The sequence below is a fragment of the Seriola dumerili genome, unplaced genomic scaffold (assembly GCF_002260705.1).
Source record: "Seriola dumerili isolate Sdu_G_001 unplaced genomic scaffold, Sdu_1.0 BDQW01000068.1, whole genome shotgun sequence".
NCBI lineage: Eukaryota > Metazoa > Chordata > Actinopteri > Carangiformes > Carangidae > Seriola > Seriola dumerili.
The window spans coordinates 16,868,312-16,885,557 of record NW_019174323.1 but is presented as its reverse complement, the minus strand read 5'-3'; the positions used below and the strand labels follow the sequence as shown (position 1 = coordinate 16,885,557).

The window sequence follows — 17,246 nt, the reverse complement described above, 5'->3', positions numbered from 1 at the left end:
GGTGCTGCGTGTGAGACTAGATTTATTTATTTTTTTCTGTTAGAGACGAGACGAGGCCGTGAGGAGGTGACTGGTAACTTCCACCACTGCTGTTTCTGTGCTGAGACGGACCTGATGAATCTTCAAACGAACCATTCCTATTCACATAATCACATAGCTGCTTTGCTTTTAGAAATAAAGGGGATGTGGGTTTGTAATTGGCTAAATTAACATCTGGATCAAGAGTAGGCTTTTTAATTGGAGGTTTAAACTTGAAAGTCTGTGGTGCTTTAACCTGCCAATAAAACTAGATTGATTGGATGAATATCTAAACTTTTTGAGCTTTATGCAAATCAACAAGTCGTGATAGTAAGTCTTCTGAGGTCTCTTCTTCTTTTTCTTTCACAAGGCATAGTTCACATGCAAGTTTTTATGAGTCAAAGTAGCTTTAACCCACACGTCCAATCTTGTTTCACTCATTAGACTCCATGTTTGATAACTCCTGGCTCCAGTTAGCTTTTGTTCACAGCGTTAGCCGAGGGCTTTCATACTGTGTCCGTCCTACACTGTGAATGTTTGAATAATGTTTTCAGTATGAACAACAGAACCATGGACGATGAGAGAAAGACCATATTTCTGGACGAAATTCTGCATCTAATTCTAAAGGCTTCACTCACTTTTTCTTGCCTCTGTTGCTGAAGCCGAAGGCGGGACAGCGCAGATTAAATATTTGAGACATTATCGGTGTGTGCACGTCCAGGTCAGCGGAGCTCACTCAGACTGTCAGTCCGAGGTGGTATAAACTTTTCCGGGCCTCTTAGTTGAGTTACTTGTTGATACTCGTCCACTGCTGCCAAAAATGTGAGCCGTCTGAACCAGGATCAGCAGACGTGTAAACTGTTAGTACTCGTATCCCTCTGCCTCGCTGTCTGCAGCCCCACGTTCTCTCTCTCTGTCTCTTACCGTGAGTCTGCGTCTGCATTGGACCAGAAGGCTGGAGCTCATCTTAAAACACAGGCACACACACACACACACACACACACACACACACACACCCTCAGATCTGGATTAATGAACACTGGGCCGGTGTTCGTGTCCCGGGCTCCAGCATTGATTGATGCGTTAACATGGCGGTCCTGCCAGTGGAAGTGACAGATACATTTCTCAAGCTTCATCCATCGGACCGCCGACAAAACCAAAAATCCCAGTGCCGTGTCTCCACCGCATCATCTCCCGCCGTCTACCACCTGATTGGCTGTTACCCTCACATCCCTAGCACCGGCCTTGTACCAGGCCTGTCATTGGCTACATCAAGGCAGACATGACACCTTGTGACATGGCTCTGCGTGGGTCTTAATATTCAAAGGTAAACAGAAAGGGGATCCCCCCCCACCCCTCTCTGGAAGGAAGGAGTCTTTTATTGGACAGCGCTCATGGCGTGGAAACAGATGGTGTTGCTGTGGTGAGGTTGTATCGCTGAGTTTCAATGGGTGTGTGTAAGTCTGGCACCTGGAGAGATAATACAGATTCTAAATTTAGATTTGCTTAATTATCGAGAAGCTCAAACTGCTATTTTTTTTTCCTACTTCTTCAAAGCAAACAGCGCTTCGACTAAGTATTGAATAACTGCAAACTTCGACATTTAGAATATATTGTCAGCAATTGCTTCTTCTGTAACCTTGATTCAGCTGCTACAATATGCAAATAGTAGTGAAGAGCTGCCTTAATGGGTTTTGGTTTCAGGCCTCAAGGCACTGAAACCTAGAATACTGACTTTAACATGCTGAAATAGATTTTCTGCCTTGTGTTTGCAGCAGTGAAGGTGCCAATGATTTACACAGAGAAGGAAAAATAACTCGTCTCGTCCTCGGGCTAAGTGCCACATTTAGCCGACACTATTCTGTTCGAGAAAAAACATGTTTTTTGGAAAAGAACGGGACCTCGGGATGACGGTCGCTCACCTGCCAAAGCGCCTGGTTTGACGAACACGTAAACGCTTCCTCAATACCTGGAGTCAAAGAGGAACACTGCTGATTTTACACATGGAGGCTGACAGACAGAAAAAGATATTATTGGATGCATTATGGGAAATACAAGATGCAGGATTTTTTGGAGCTGACCCATACAACAGACTAAAAGTCTGAATATCAGCCGCCTCCATTGATGACTGCGTTTCTAAATCTTCATCTTCATTAAGCGTTGTCCCAAATGTAGAGAGGAGACGATGTCACCCTCAATCGTGCGAGACTTGCTGAAACAGTTCCTAGGCCCATGTGATATGAAGTGATAAGTAACTTATTACACTGTAGAGGAATAAAGGCAAAATGTGAGACCTTCCTTACTGAACTTTCTCCAGAGTTTATTACAACAACTAAAGGAGGCAATAATTCACGTGTAACTGACAGAAGAATCTGTATAAACTGCATCAGGGTGGAGGGAGACGCGACACCCCCAGGCCTGTGAAGTGACCGGTAGATATAATGGGTGAAAACAGTGTTGAGGCGGTGTTGACTGACAGGCCAGAGGCAGCGTTCAATAGGTGATTATCACAGGACACACACACTCTGACACTGTCTTAATGAGAATCCAGAATAGCCCCTTGCACGCTCTCTGATTGTTTGGCCAACGCATGTGCCCTTTCCCCAAAGCCTCATCAAAGCCTAATCAGAGCGTCAGACTCAGCAGCTACAACAGCAGCAGCAGCAGCAGCAGCAGCAGCTGCAGCAGCAGCAGCTACAACAGCAGCAGCAGCAGCAGCAGCAGCAGCTGCAGCAGCAGCAGCTACAACAGCAGCAGCAGCAGCTGTAGCAGCAGCAGCTACAACAGCAGCAGCAGCAGCTACAGCAGCAGCAGCAGCTGTAGCAGCAGCAACTGTAGCAGCTGCAGCAGCTACAACAGCAGCAGCAGCAGCTGTAGCAGCTGCAGCAGCTACAGCAGCAGCTGCAGCAGCTGTAGCAGCAGCAGCAGCAGCTGTAGCAGCAGCAGCAGCAGCTGTAGCAGCAGCAGCAGCAGCAGCTACAGCAGCTACAGCAGCAGCTGCAGCAGCTGTAGCAGCTGTAGCAGCAGCAGCAGCAGCAGCTACAGCAGCAGCTGCAGCAGCTGTAGCAGCAGCAGCAGCAGCTACAGCAGCAGCAGCAGCTGTAGCAGCAGCTACAGCAGCAGCTGCAGCAGCTGTAGCAGCAGCAGCAGCAGCTGTAGCAGCAGCAGCAGCAGCAGCAGCAGCTANACACACTCTGACACTGTCTTAATGAGAGTCCAGAATAGCCCCTTGCACGCTCTCTGATTGTTTGGCCAACGCATGTGCCCTTTCCCCAAAGCCTCATCAAAGCCTAATCAGAGCGTCAGACTCAGCAGCTACAACAGCAGCAGCAGCAGCAGCAGCAGCAGCTGTAGCAGCAGCAGCAGCAGCAGCAGCAGCTACAGCAGCAGCAGCAGCAGCAGCTGCAGCAGCTACAGCAGCAGCAGCAGCAGCAGCAGCAGCANAACGCATGTGCCCTTTCCCCAAAGCCTCATCAAAGCCTAATCAGAGCGTCAGACTCAGCAGCTACAACAGCAGCAGCAGCAGCAGCAGCAGCAGCNGCAGACTCAGCAGCAGCAGCAACTGTAGCAGCTGCAGCAGCTACAACAGCAGCAGCAGCAGCTGCAGCAGCTACAGCAGCTGTAGCAGCAGCAACAGCAGCAGCTACAGCAGCAGCAGCAGCAGCTACAACAGCAGCAGCAGCTACAGCAGCAGCAGCTACAACAGCAGCAGCTGTAGCAGCAGCTGCTACAGCAGCAGCAGCAGCAGCAGCTGTAGCAGCAGCAGCAGCTGTAGCAGCAGCAGCAACAGCAGCAGCAGCTACAACAGCAGCAGCAGCAGCTGCAGCAGCTACAGCAGCTGTAGCAGCAGCAACAGCAGCAGCTACAGCAGCAGCAGCAGCAGCTACAACAGCAGCAGCAGCTACAGCAGCAGCAGCTACAACAGCAGCAGCTGTAGCAGCAGCTGCTACAGCAGCAGCAGCAGCAGCAGCTGTAGCAGCAGCAGCAGCAGCAGCAGCAGCAGCAGCAGCAGCAGCAGCAACAGCAGCAGCTGCAGCTCTCACACGCTGCGCGGTCGCGTCAGTGTGACACAGCGTCTCACCCTGTTCTCCAGGCTTTGTCAGACTTGGTGTTTGAGCAATTCCTGGTTTGTACGCACTGTTTTGTACTTCCGCCCCAAACAAACACCAAAGGCAACGAGAACACATCAACATCATCAACACCCCCCCCTCCTACAGCACATTTGTTTGCCTACCCTCAGTACTGTAATTAAACAGCTCACAATATCATCTAGCTTCTGTTCTTCTCTAAGCCTGTTAGGAGGAGTGGGGGGGGGGGGGTGAGGTGGGGGGGCACATGGAGCTGAAGAAATTAAAGGCTGATAAGGTTAGAACGAGTTCAGAGGAGAAAGTTGTTTGCCAGAGGATGAAAGCGAAGAATGTCACAGAGTAATCCCTGCTCCTCACTGTCAGTCTGCTCGCAGCTGAAACACCTCCTTACCAACATCTCGTTAGTGGAGTCTCAGTGCGACACCCCGGCAGCAGTTGGCAGGAGAATGATATTTTTTTTGTTGCTTTAAAGAAAGAATACACTCTGTTTCTATTTGTATTTGCTGTCCAAATTGAGTTTAAGGCTTTTAGTTTTTCTTAAATCTTGACATCCAGTTCTTTGATCACTCGGCGGCGTTGCTGTGGTGCAGTGTTCCCCCGGAACGTCTCCCCAACACGCTGTGATTGGTCAGAGAGATTTGAGTTGATTGAAGTTCTGTTTCTGAAGAACGCTGTAAATATAATCAACTAAAAACCCTTTAAAAGTCCGAGCAACTTTAATGTAGAGGGACTGGTGGATGTAAAAAACGTTGCAGACAGCGAGGTTAAGATGCGGGATAATGTCTGGAGTAGGCGTGGGCGGGAAAGCTTCCCAGCATGCACCGGGGCAGGAAATTCTTCAAATTTGATCTGAAATGAGCATAAAAATGATTTAAGCACAAAACTGTACATGGTTGACAAATATGGACCCGCACACGATCAGATCATTGATCTAAAAATGAAGCAACAGGTCAGCAGGGTTCAGACGGGTTCTTTGTCTTCTGTCCTCTCCATCAATTTATATTTTCCTGCATGTACTTTCTCCTCGAGGTCACACGGTTCGCTTTTTGCAGAGGCACATTTCCATTTTCGGGATCATCTAGTCATCTCCGTCTGCGGTCTCTCACATGGAGCTAGTTACCATCCACTCAAAGCAAATAAGAAGAGACGCAGGTGTACACAGGCCCTTGACTCAGAAAGCCCATTAGTGCACAGAACACAGATTACAAAGCTGACTGGGCAGGAGCCGGACCTGGACCGGAGAGCAGAGGAAGCAGACCTAATCTGCCCGCTAACAGATGGCTCCCCCAGATCACACGCGGCCACCCGCCTGCCAGCGACGTTGGAATGGAGTAGCCGCCCATGGCGAGGTTGGGGAGGGCGCACAGACGGAGGAGGAGATGATTGTTATCGAATATGAAATGTCAATCATTTGGAATGAGCACACTGTTCAGGTTGAACGAGGCCCAAAGGATTGATTCTCTCATCTGCGAGATAAACGCAGGTTCTTTTCAAGATGTTCAGGTTTGCCCTCATCACTGGATGAAGACTTGTGGAGCTCGTCCTGTTGCTGTGTCTTGATTTATTTACCGCCAGGGAAAAAATTAAACTTACTGTCCCCTGGAAACACACACGTTGTTTGTAAGGACTGAATTTGCGGCGCGTTTGTGTCTTTGCATGTGTTTTCTTCAACAGAAATAAATGACCTATGAACTATGCCCTTGGATTTGTTTTGGGTTTCCTCACACCCCCGCACAATAAGGATATATACTGATATATATTGATACTGATTCAGGACGTCCTTAATTTTATACATTGTTAAATGCATTTTTTTATATGTGGTTTCAAGTACATCACTGCTAAAAAAAAAAATGTAGTTACAGTATCATTTGTTTCTTTGGTGAATTAGTTTGACGGACTTAACAGTTTGACAAAACAATCTAAACTCCAGCCTCATAAAAAATGTATTTAAAATTGTTGGGTTGTTTTTTTTTTCTAATTCAGTGATAATTGCGACGTCCATATTTTTTTTTCCAGAGGACTGTGAAATTCAAACCCTGCTCCTTTTTTTTTTTATGATGAATTAGCAAACACGCGGCAAATGATTGAAAACCAGCATGTACGCATTTTTGTTATTAAAATCGTCATTGTGCCGCCGTATCTCCGCCCTGAATCACAGCGTCTGAAACCGGCCAGTCTGCCTCAGCCTGCCGCAGACTCTAATCCCCGCTGCTGCCGCTAACTCCGGCCCAGCTGAGCGGCATCCTCACGGCTCAGCACATTACACTCTGAGGGCACTCGCTTGGAGGAGCTGCTGCTGAATGTGTGTGTGTGTGTGTGTGTGTGTGTGTGTGTGTGTGTGTGTGATGCTCATTAATGCCCTTGGAAAGAGAGAGAGGGATGGAGCTGCTTCTGTAGCTCTTGCCGGTGTGTAGGTGTGTACCTCTGTGACAGCAGCTGAACGCATCACGATACTCATTCGTGGTGAGTTCAGGGCAATTATGTTAAATGGATGTCGCTGCCAAAGGGCAAGCGGTAAAAAAAGGAGAACTTGCCACAGGTTGTGACTCACGGTTTTCATTTCTGCAGAACTCGCTGCTCTTCTCTCGACACACGGACGAGATGTTTGTCTCGTAAACAGTGTCGTAGACCAGCGTTTAATTACTCTCTCACAGTGTGACGATGAGAGCGTCGGAGAGATGTTTCCCTCATGAACCTCCCCTCACTCTGTGATTGTCTGCGCTGGTCTCTGAGCGCACGATGTGGCAGCTTTCACATGAATTGAAATAACTTGCTTTTCACGAGTTTTTGGACGCCATTCAAGACTTCCTGTGTTTCCTGTGCCGGTGCCACTTTTCTCCTCGGCTCTGTTTCCCTATTCAACATCTTTCCCTTTGAGATAAATGACGGCGGTGAAAGACACAATCCAAACACGCATGTTATCCTGCTGCCACTCACTCTGCGGTACCTTTGCTCTTCTCCTCCCTTCATCTCCTCCGTGTCTCTCCTGGCTGTCTCCTCCTGCGATCTGCAAAATCTTCCTTGTTTTTCACTCCATCTGCCAACACCTGAAGTCTCTCTATCATTGTGTACCCATACAAAAAAAAAACAAAACCTTCCTTTCCAGAATCCGTCTGCACATATTCCACATGCGGTTCGGCACGACACTCTCACACGGCGCAGTGTGGATGAAAGATGTTGGAATGATTTGCATTTTATTTTGAAATTTAAACATGTTTCATTTGAAGCAACAATGAGAGACAATTGCAGTGAATAACCAACAGAGCACTTTGTCTCCTCGCAGTACGTCTGTCCAGAATCACGTTTGTGAATATACCAGGGAGGAGCAACTACAGCAGAGAAATTCTCAGAAAAACCTGACCCAAACTCACACTTTGCTAGAGTTCATGGTGAAGTTTGCCGAGGCCAGACAATCAAACAAGGTCTGGACGCGCTTCAGATGCTCTCGGCAAGTATCAATATACACCGATACATCATCCAAACACACAGCACAACCCTTCCAACCCGGGAAAACAACTGGGTTCAATCGGCGCTGGAAGGTCGGCGGCAGGAGCATTTCTCAAACCAAACAGCCTGACCGTGCAGGACTGCAGTCCTGGACGCTGTGATAAGAGAAGTGATGTCTCTGGCGTGAGGTGTCAGAGGTACCAGTGACCTTTAAGGAGATCGAATTTGCTCACAAATGATGCTGAATCAACCTGATCTACATGATCCTGCATCCAAGGAAGTGGATAACTGTCTGGCTTGGACATGGCATTAACCCTTGAGGTTCCATCAGGTTCACCGTCCCGACAAGGTGAGGCCCAGCTGCAATACGAGGCTTCTGCAACTCCGTGTCCCAGCATATACTTCACCTCCGACTCAACGGAGGTGCTGCAGGACGGAAAAGCAGCAGCATAAGAGCGGGATATTAGTGGACGCAGCTGCTTCATTGACTCGTGTCCTACCAACAAGTCGGGCTAACCCAGATACTGTTCCTCCCAAAACGAAACAACCGTGTCACTGTGCTGTGACACGGCTGAGTACGCTTCTTCCTATCTGGGGTGGAAGTTACATAATCCCGGTCTGACAATTTGCATTTCACAGAGTAAAGTCCCACGAATTTAGTCTGTAGAGGTGAGATAAGCAAAAGGCAAAAAGGGCGAACACTTGATCAGCAGGGCGTTCAGACAGCAGCAAAGAGCCAATGTTTAAACCTATTAACATAATCCAACAAGTCGACAGGGGGTCAGGAGGCGCCCAGTCCTCCTGTAACACTGCCAGTGGACCTCAAACATGGCGACTAAAAACCAAGTCATTTGGGCTGAAACCAGCTCTGGGTTGGATTAACTTCCCCGGCAGCCAACAACAACCCGTTAACTGACACGTCTGAATGGTGGATGTGTTTTCATTTAATTGAATTTATTTATTTATTTCACACAAATAAAGAAATAAAGAATAAAACACAAGCATACAAACATAATACTAGTAGTGAGTGAAAATGGGACACGCTAATAAGCTTCTAGATTTGTATGTAATTCCTTTATTGGTTGCAATTTGTTAACTTAAATGTGCTAATGATGTAGAATTGTCATCCTGACAATAAACTAATATATAGTTTACAACCCACCCACAGCTCTGCTCTTCATCTGTTACAATGATCCTCTGTCCTTCATTAAGCAGTTTGACTAATATCAAAACATAAATCACTGACGGGCGATTTTCACCGAGCTGCAGCGATTGGCTGTTGCTCCTGCCATTCATCGTTATGTTATTTAACTTCCATTAAACTGTCACAGGTGTTACAGCAGCGTGTGGCGAGTGTATAATTTGATCAAACGAGTGGATCCTGAAATGTATTCTATTACAAGTAAGTGTATTATAATGTGTCAGTACTAGACGGTGTGAATGACTGTGAATTGAGACTCGTTTAGCTCTGAAAAATCTATTGCACTTGCACTTTGTTGTGAAAGAGGGTTTGATTTTCAGCTCAAACAGTGATATTCGCTGCCCAGCTGTTTGACCTCGTCCCTCTTCTCTATTCGCTCAGGTATGCGTATCCTGGTGACGCTGCTGCTGGACACGCTGCCCATGCTGGGCAACGTGCTGCTGCTCTGCTTCTTCGTCTTCTTCATATTCGGCATCGTGGGCGTCCAGCTGTGGGCCGGTCTGCTCAGGAACCGCTGCTTCGTGGAGGACAACATCTCGCTGTGAGTGACGCTTTTAACAACATTGATATGTTATCTGTCTATTTTTTATTGTTTTTGTTTGTTCATTTATTCGATCAGGACAATGCAATTTAACGTAGTTTCAAAGAGTTTACAGCTGTTGCTAATTCTCCAGTCCTGTCGCTAGTTGGGCAAAAACAACACAAAACAGACAACACAACTGATAATATCCTACAATTAGGTGTTGACAGAAAAGCCCAGATATCTCACAACTTCCAGACATCCCAGACGGAGGAGTGTACCATAACAGATATCCTAAGAGGTGGTGTAGTCGGCATATACACTTGTCCATCCAACTCACACAATAAACACAGGGCTCTGCTCAGCCATTTGGCCCCAGGTCTGTCAACACAATTACAGCTGGCTCATCTGATTAGTTCTATCTGTTTGAAGGAGTGTTAATTAGTGCAATCAGCTGCTGCGTGGGATTAAAACCCACAGACTTTGGGGCTTCAACGTTGATCTGTTTGAAATTCTACCAGAATTAAAAAGTATAAAAGTAAAGTTAAAAGTGTGACAAAGACAAAAGCTAAAGCCGCACTGAAACGGTGATGGGCTTGATAGCTTTCAGTGGCTAATGTTAGCAAGCTTTAGATAAATGTGATAAAAGGGAGGAGATCGCACGTGATTCTAGAGAATGATGGGAACTGAAGTGTGCCATTATCCTGCTGCAGTTCAAATCAAAGGTTACCTAGTCTTACTTTAAGGGAAGTGTATTCGACACTTCCTGTAAGATGCTGTATATTAAGAGTTGACTGACTGAGTTGCTGACTTTTTCAAAAGGTTTGTCAACTTCCAGAACACAACACATCGGAAAAAAAAACCCAGTAACCCCTGCGATGTTGTGTCTTCTTCCTCCCCCAAGACCTTCGTTTGTGAAGTTTGAGAAGTTGCACGATTACTACCACACTGAAAACGACGACGAGAGCCCCTTCATCTGCTCTCAGCGCCGAGACAACGGCATGAGGGACTGCAGCTCGGTGCCCAAGCTGTACGAGGGAGGCCTGCAGTGCGACTTGGACATGGACTCTTACAACAGCACCGACAACACCACTTGCGTCAACTGGAACCAGTACTACACCAAGTGCTCTGATGGTCCCTACAATCCTTTCAAGGGAGCCATCAACTTTGACAACATCTGCTACGCCTGGATTGCCATCTTTCAGGTGAGACGGCTTCAGGAGAGTAAGACGGATTGAATGAACCGACACAGACAGAATGGACAAGTTGGCCCAGTGGCCAGTGTGTCAGAGGGAAAAAGGGGCCTGCAGGATTAGAAAGTTACACTGCAGTCTCAGTTTTACGCACCATTTGTTTGCTATCCCCAGATCATATGACAAGCCTTTTGTTGGAGTGTTCATTCATCACTCTCTAGCTGAGGGGGGGGGGGACAAAAGCCAGATTGGAGACGAGTTCTCCCATCAGTCTGGCTGCTGCTCGGGTTCGACTGCGTGGGGATTATTCTTCTGCTGAGTCTTTGTGTTTGGAACTCTGGACTATGAAATATGATTTCTTTTTAATGTGTGTTTCTAATTCTACTCTTCCTTTTCTTCCCTCTCTTCGTTTCTCCTCAGGTGATCACCCTGGAGGGCTGGGTGGACATCATGTATTTTGTGATGGATGCTCACTCCTTCTACAACTTCATCTACTTCATCCTTCTCATCATTGTAAGTGCGGCTTCGTGGCGCCACCAGCTGCGTGCTGATGGTTGAGCAAGTGGGTCAGTCGGAGGTCAGGTGTGTGAGCGTCCGTTCTGAGTGTGTGAATAACAGTGTCGTCTACCCCTCCTTGTTCCTCAGATCGGCTCGTTCTTCATGATCAACCTGTGCCTGGTGGTCATCGCCACTCAGTTCTCGGAGACCAAGCAGCGGGAGAGCCAGCTGATGAAGGAGCAGCGGGTGCGCTTCATGTCCAACGCCAGCACTCTGGCCTCCCTCTCCGAGCCGGGCTCCTGCTATGATGAGCTCCTCAAGTACCTGGTTCACATCATCCGCAAGGGGGCCAAACAAGTGGTCCATATCTGCAGGCTCTTGGCTCGTCGTGCCGGGCTCAACGTTGCCGCCTCGCCGCCGGCCACGGAGCCCCAACGTAGCCAGAGCCAGAGGAGGAGGAGGAAGTCCTCCAGGCAGGGATCAGTGTCAGTTCATCACATGGTGCACCATCATCACCACCACCACTACCACCTGGGAAATGGCAGCGTGAGGGGAGGAGGGAGCGTCCGGTGTGTGGAGGGTAGGGATGTGGAGGCTGGTGCTCATAACAACAACGGAGGGGGTCTTATAGCGACAACTGGCGCCGGGCATCTCACTTTGGCGTTACCCTCGTCCGTCACAGCGGCCACCTCCGATTCAAACCTTGCCGCTTTGTCCAGTCCGACAGCAGGAGCTGCTGATTCCGCCTCAGTTCACAGTGTATTCAACGCGGAGACTCTTTGCTGTACCCCCTCGCCCGCATGCATGGCGCCGACTCCGAGCTCCTTCTCCCTGGCCCCGGCTCCTGCGTCCAGGGCCATTAAGAGGAACTCGGTGCCCTTTGCTGCTCCAAGTCCTAAAAACTATCCCACTCTGCAGGCCCGAGTCCTCGCAGAGTCCAGACGAGGGAGTGTTGCAGCCAGCACTCTGACTAACATCAACTTCAACCTCAACATCCCACCCGTGTCCCTGGAGAGACGGCCATCCAGCCTGGTGGACACATACACCCCCACAGGTAGACAGCTCACATAGGATAAAAGATTTACGTGATTATAATGGATGACCAAGGCCTCAGGGTCACCAGAGGTCAGTTACAAACCGCCTCCACGTCTGAAATGAAACCTTGGTGTATTTAGATTTCATGCTGAAACTTTTATGCCTTAGTCATAAAATGCACAATTGGTTTTTTCTATCTGCCCCACTTTAAGAAAGAAACTGGAAGCCATCATGGGGTTTGGGAAACCACAAAGAGTATCTGATTCACTCAGAATAAGTGTTTCATTTCCACATCAGAGTAAATCAAGCGACATACAACGGGAGTGGTCTTTTTGTTCTGTAATCACCTATTTGCCGGAGCACAGAATCTCGATTTCTCGTGATTAAGCTTCAAATTATTCCACAGTTCAGGGTGGGAGACGGAAAGAAGGCTAATTCCAGTTGATAAATGTTAATCCCTCATGTCTGAGCGCGCGGCCAGCTTTGTCTGCCTGTGGCCAAGCTCTGAAAACCGCTGGGCTCAACTGAAGTCAGGCCAGGTCCGTTCAGGTTGCACAGACAGCGGAGCAGTGGCTGCCGGCCAGACAGGTCACAGCACAGTCATTACTCATACAGCACACGCTGTCCATCACCGTCCAACACACTCCCTCTGACAAACACGCAACGGTCCAAAAAGGTTGTTGTTCACAACTGATCTCTTTCATTGGATTTGATTGTTTGTCTAAAGCACTTTTTCACTTCGGTTTCTGCATCTGATCATTCTCACTCCTCTGCAGCCCAGCTCTCCTGCCAGCTGTCGGCGCGTGACCTCAGCACCACCAGCAGCGCCATGGACACGGCCGCTTTGACATTGGACCCGGAGAGCTGCCCCTACTGCGCCAAGGCCCTCGCCAATGAATCAGAGGGCGGCACCGAGTGCAACGAGACGCCCGGCGATTCCGACAGCGAGGGCGTATACGAGTTCACGCAGGACCTCCACCGCAGGGACAGGAGGGACAGCCGGCAGCCCAAAAAGAAGCACCGCAGGCTGGGCAAAACGGCGGCAAAGGTGGTTCACTTCTGGAGGCTGGTGTGCGACACGTTCAGGAAGATCGTGGACAGCAAGTACTTCGGTCGGGGGATTATGATCGCCATCCTGATCAACACTCTGAGCATGGGGATCGAGTACCATGAGCAGGTTCGTGTGCATGTGCGTCCTCATTGAGAAAAGTGTGAGTGTGTAAAGTTGAATGCAGCTGTCACATGATGCCGCGGAGAGAGTGGCAAAGCTGAATGACCACGCAAAAGTTCAAAGCGGGAAATATCAACTGATGCCAGAAAAAAAAAAAAAAAAAAAAATCGCAACTTATAGATCCTCAGTGGACGTCCGTGTCGTTCTGTGTGATTGTGTAAGCTACACTGCTCCCAACAGGCCCAACTGGAATTCCTGATGTCTCTCGCTGGTCTCTTTTGTTTACACAAGCGTAATTACAGCCAGAGAGAGAGAGAGAGAGAGAGAGAGAGAGAGAGAGACAGAGGAAACAGAGAGAGACAGGGGTGATTTAACGGGCGAGGAAGGCCCCACAACATCTGACAGAGATTTTCTCTCTTTCTTTCACTCTCAGACTTGTTTTTTTTTACTCCTGGGTTTCTTTCTTCTTTGACCACATTTACACCTGATATCAACTGTATCAGGATACTGTGTCTGGATTAGGAAAAAAAAAAGAAGGTACAAACGCATACGGAGCACGCTGGGATCAGACTGCCGCTGGTACAGCGAGAAACACATCTGGAGGTCGTTCTGACGCTCGTTGTGATTAGATTTCACCAGCGCGTGAATGCAACCTGTACGCACAGCAGTTTGGAAGATCACTGAACCCCGGCTCTCCCCTGCTATCTTAAGAATAAAAGTAAAGTCCACACAGCAGCATTTGTTTCATGTGGGATTCCACCAGCTCCGCCCACCACTGTGCATAATCCAGACACGGGCAGAACTGAAATAAGAAAATGCATATCAATCCATTTCTACATTATTTCTTCGGGTACCTGCAGATAAGATCATACCCACTTGTTTTATATCACAACAATCACAACAATCTCAGCTCAGATATTTTGGCCCCAAGTGCTGAAAAATTGAAGCCCAGCTCTTTGAAAACTTACCTCACTGATGCAGATGAGTTGTACCAAAGTCTCAGGTTCATTAAAATAATGCGACATGTGAGTGAAATAGTGGGTAAATGCACGTGTTATTAAGTTATATAACACGAGTAAAGTAAGTGACACAAGTGTGTGTGTGTGTGTGTGTGTGTGTGTGTGTGTGTGTGTGATTGAAGCCTGGCCAGGTTTTATGGGGTTTCGATCTCTGACCCAGTGCCTGTAAACATATCCAGATGCCAAACATCCTCAGCACACACATACACACTTACATACACGCACACGCACACACACACACACACACTTTTTTTTTCAATCCTTTTTGTTGTGGTTTTGTTCCTTCTCTTCCTGTGTTTCCTCTTTCCTCCGACTCTTTTCCTTTTTCCCTCCTCTTCACTCTCTTTTCACCTTCACCTCCACCACCTCCCTCCTCTCCTCTCTGTCTTCTTCTTGTCTTCTCTCTGGAGTGCTCTCTCCTTGTTTGGGTAACATGGATCCCTCCAGTCTCCAGACCGGCTGCTGAAAACTTCACAGAGACACTTCATTGATTGGAAGCCCATCAACCAATAAACACAAGCACCAGTAAGCCTCTGTTTGTCTCAGTAACTCCACCCGGAGAAGAGGCTGGGTCCTGCCATGTTTCCTGCTGGATTTGTTTGCACAGTGTGTTCCCTAATTACTAATTACTGTCATCCTTGTATTTAAATAAACACATATTGTGCTCATTTAAGTTGATTTGATGCAACCTGCCGTTCAGACGGAGCTATATGCAGATGTGTGGAAAGCTGGCAAGTTCGCAAAAGGTTTGACTGGGTGTTTTTGACTCATTTAAACGCAGTGTGTTTTCTGTGGGTCTGCTGAACAGCATCGACTGAGCTGCCTTGCGATCCAATGCTATGAGGAGTTTTGGTTTGGAGCGAAGGGGGATTAGCTAAAGGTGACGCTGAGTGCTTTAAAAATGATGGTTCCCTGAGCAAGTCCTCGCTTGTGTGAAGGAGGGTGTAAAGGTCTGGTTTGCGTATAATCATTCAAATGAACGGTGTCAAAATATTCTGCTTTAGGACTCAAGAGGTATAATGGTGATTGTAGATTAAAATGTTCTTCTATAACTCTTCATTAAAATCCAATAGCAAAGAAATGTCTTTGCCTGACAGACTGTAGATCAACGGGGGTCCGTTGGGATCCTGAGCCGAATAAAACCAGGAACCTCTGACTCAGCAGGTCCACCTTCTTTCCTTCTTCTTCTGTTTGCATTCTCTGCTCTCGAACCAAATCTGAATACCAAAGGTGCGCCCCACCTCCGTAACGTCCTCATGCAGAGAGTTAGCCCTCGGTGGCTAATACAACACGTCCTGCAGCTGCCTCATAGTAAGAGCCTTCTAACACTTCACAGCAGTGAAGGTATTTTATAATCTCATTCCAGGTGTTTCACTGCCGCACAAATTAAATTTAAGGTATTGATTCTAATTATCTCAGGGACCGAAACGCTGCTGGGAATGTGCTGAGATCTAATGAGGGGGGAGGAGCTGATCCTGGAGGGCTTTTATTATGTATGCAGATGTACAGAGAGATGCTTTTGGGAGCACATTACATAAAGAATGCAAAGAGCATTTAGAGGTAGCCTGCATCACAGGTACGATAAATCAGTGATCCATTAGGTGATATCCTCCCCTGCGCTCTATCCCTGCGTTCCCTCTCTCCCTCTCTCTCTCTCTCTCTCTCTCTTCACCGTCTAATAATAAATGCCCAAAAGAATAACTTAAAAAAAAAAAAAGAATATGACCCCAGTGTAAGATCAAAAACTTTTTGCCAGTATCAGAGTTTAAACATTCACTGTGGCATCTGCCCAGGAGATCGATCTCCGATGCCACTGTCTTTAACACAACCCCTGATAGATGGAGGTAAAACTTTCCGTTTATCATCTGCTGAATCTGAGTCAAAGTTTGTGTTTGGGGAAAACTGTGCCTTTAAGAAATTGCAGCTCTGTTGAGTATGACAGCGTATCGATCAAGCTGACCTGTTTTTCAGCTTTTTCCCCCCCACCCCACTGTTCTGTAAACGGATGATACACACACGCACACGCACACACACACACACACACACACACACACACACGAGAACAGTAGATCTGGTATTTTGCACCATTGCGCCACAGATCAGGTTTTTCTGAGAGTTCAGTCTCAAGAGGAATTGCCCCGGAGAGACTAACACATGTCGACCTGTGTGGTTGTTTAGGTTGGAGGACTTGGTCATTTTTTGTTTGTCACTTTAAAGATACATCTTTCATGTTACATGTAATATTTCAACCCATTGTTTATATATAAATATTGATAAGTGCAGCTTTAACTTCAGCCAAAAAAGAATTTATTAAATATCTATTAGAATTTCTTATAGTAACTAAACAGCAGCTGCAATTGTGAGCTTTAAATCTCATCATAAGAACACTCGATATTGACATTTTATCTCAAGGACCGACACTCACTCTTCTACATGCGCAGGCCTCTTGAGAAGATGGACCACGACAGATACTGTACATCCAAACACACGTCCTCCCAACACAAACATGTTGTTGCCCTGCGACCCATCAGCGCGTACGCAGCCGCGGCACCTAAAAAACCTCCCTGTCCGTGACACACAACAGAGCACCCTGTCTGCTTCCTATCTGGCTTCCTATCGCACTCACAAACACACGCGCGCGCACACACACAAACACTCACAAACACTCAACGCCGCACGTGAAACGCTCCGTACATTCATCTCGCCGCCAGGGCAACAGGCGCCGGTGAGTGCGGCGAACGTGGATGTGTGCGCGGCGCAGAGATGGAGGGATAAAAAGATGATTAAGTGGAGTGTTGGACGGGGATGACAGAGTGTAAGGACTTGGAGGTGGAGGGATGGAGGGGTTGCAGGGTGGAAGAGTGGAGGCGGATGGTTTGTAAGAGTGAGGAGAGGGTGTCTGCTTTATCTCTCCATACAGTTTAAGAGCATTACCATTTATGGTGGAGCTGATGGAATAGTTGCGTGTCTGCCAACTGTGTGACACGGCTCGTAGCCTATTTACTTGGAAAGGTCGATCTTTTCTCTCGCTTTGCATAAGAAACTTCCCCTCGTCT

At 47.6% G+C, this 17,246-nt stretch overlaps 1 protein-coding gene across 1 annotated transcript in view; it reads left to right on the top strand.

Moving 5' to 3' along the window:
- LOC111219652 (voltage-dependent T-type calcium channel subunit alpha-1G-like) overlaps positions 1 to 17,246 on the top strand; it is a 194,100-nt gene that overhangs the window by 95,553 nt on the left and 81,301 nt on the right. Inside the window, exons 5-10 of the mRNA XM_022742364.1 lie at positions 9,136 to 9,295; positions 10,179 to 10,479; positions 10,888 to 10,980; positions 11,113 to 11,545; positions 11,597 to 12,019; positions 12,777 to 13,177. Coding sequence (XP_022598085.1) covers positions 9,136 to 9,295; positions 10,179 to 10,479; positions 10,888 to 10,980; positions 11,113 to 11,545; positions 11,597 to 12,019; positions 12,777 to 13,177 — 1,811 coding nt within the window. The remainder of the gene's footprint in view (positions 1 to 9,135; positions 9,296 to 10,178; positions 10,480 to 10,887; positions 10,981 to 11,112; positions 11,546 to 11,596; positions 12,020 to 12,776; positions 13,178 to 17,246) is intronic.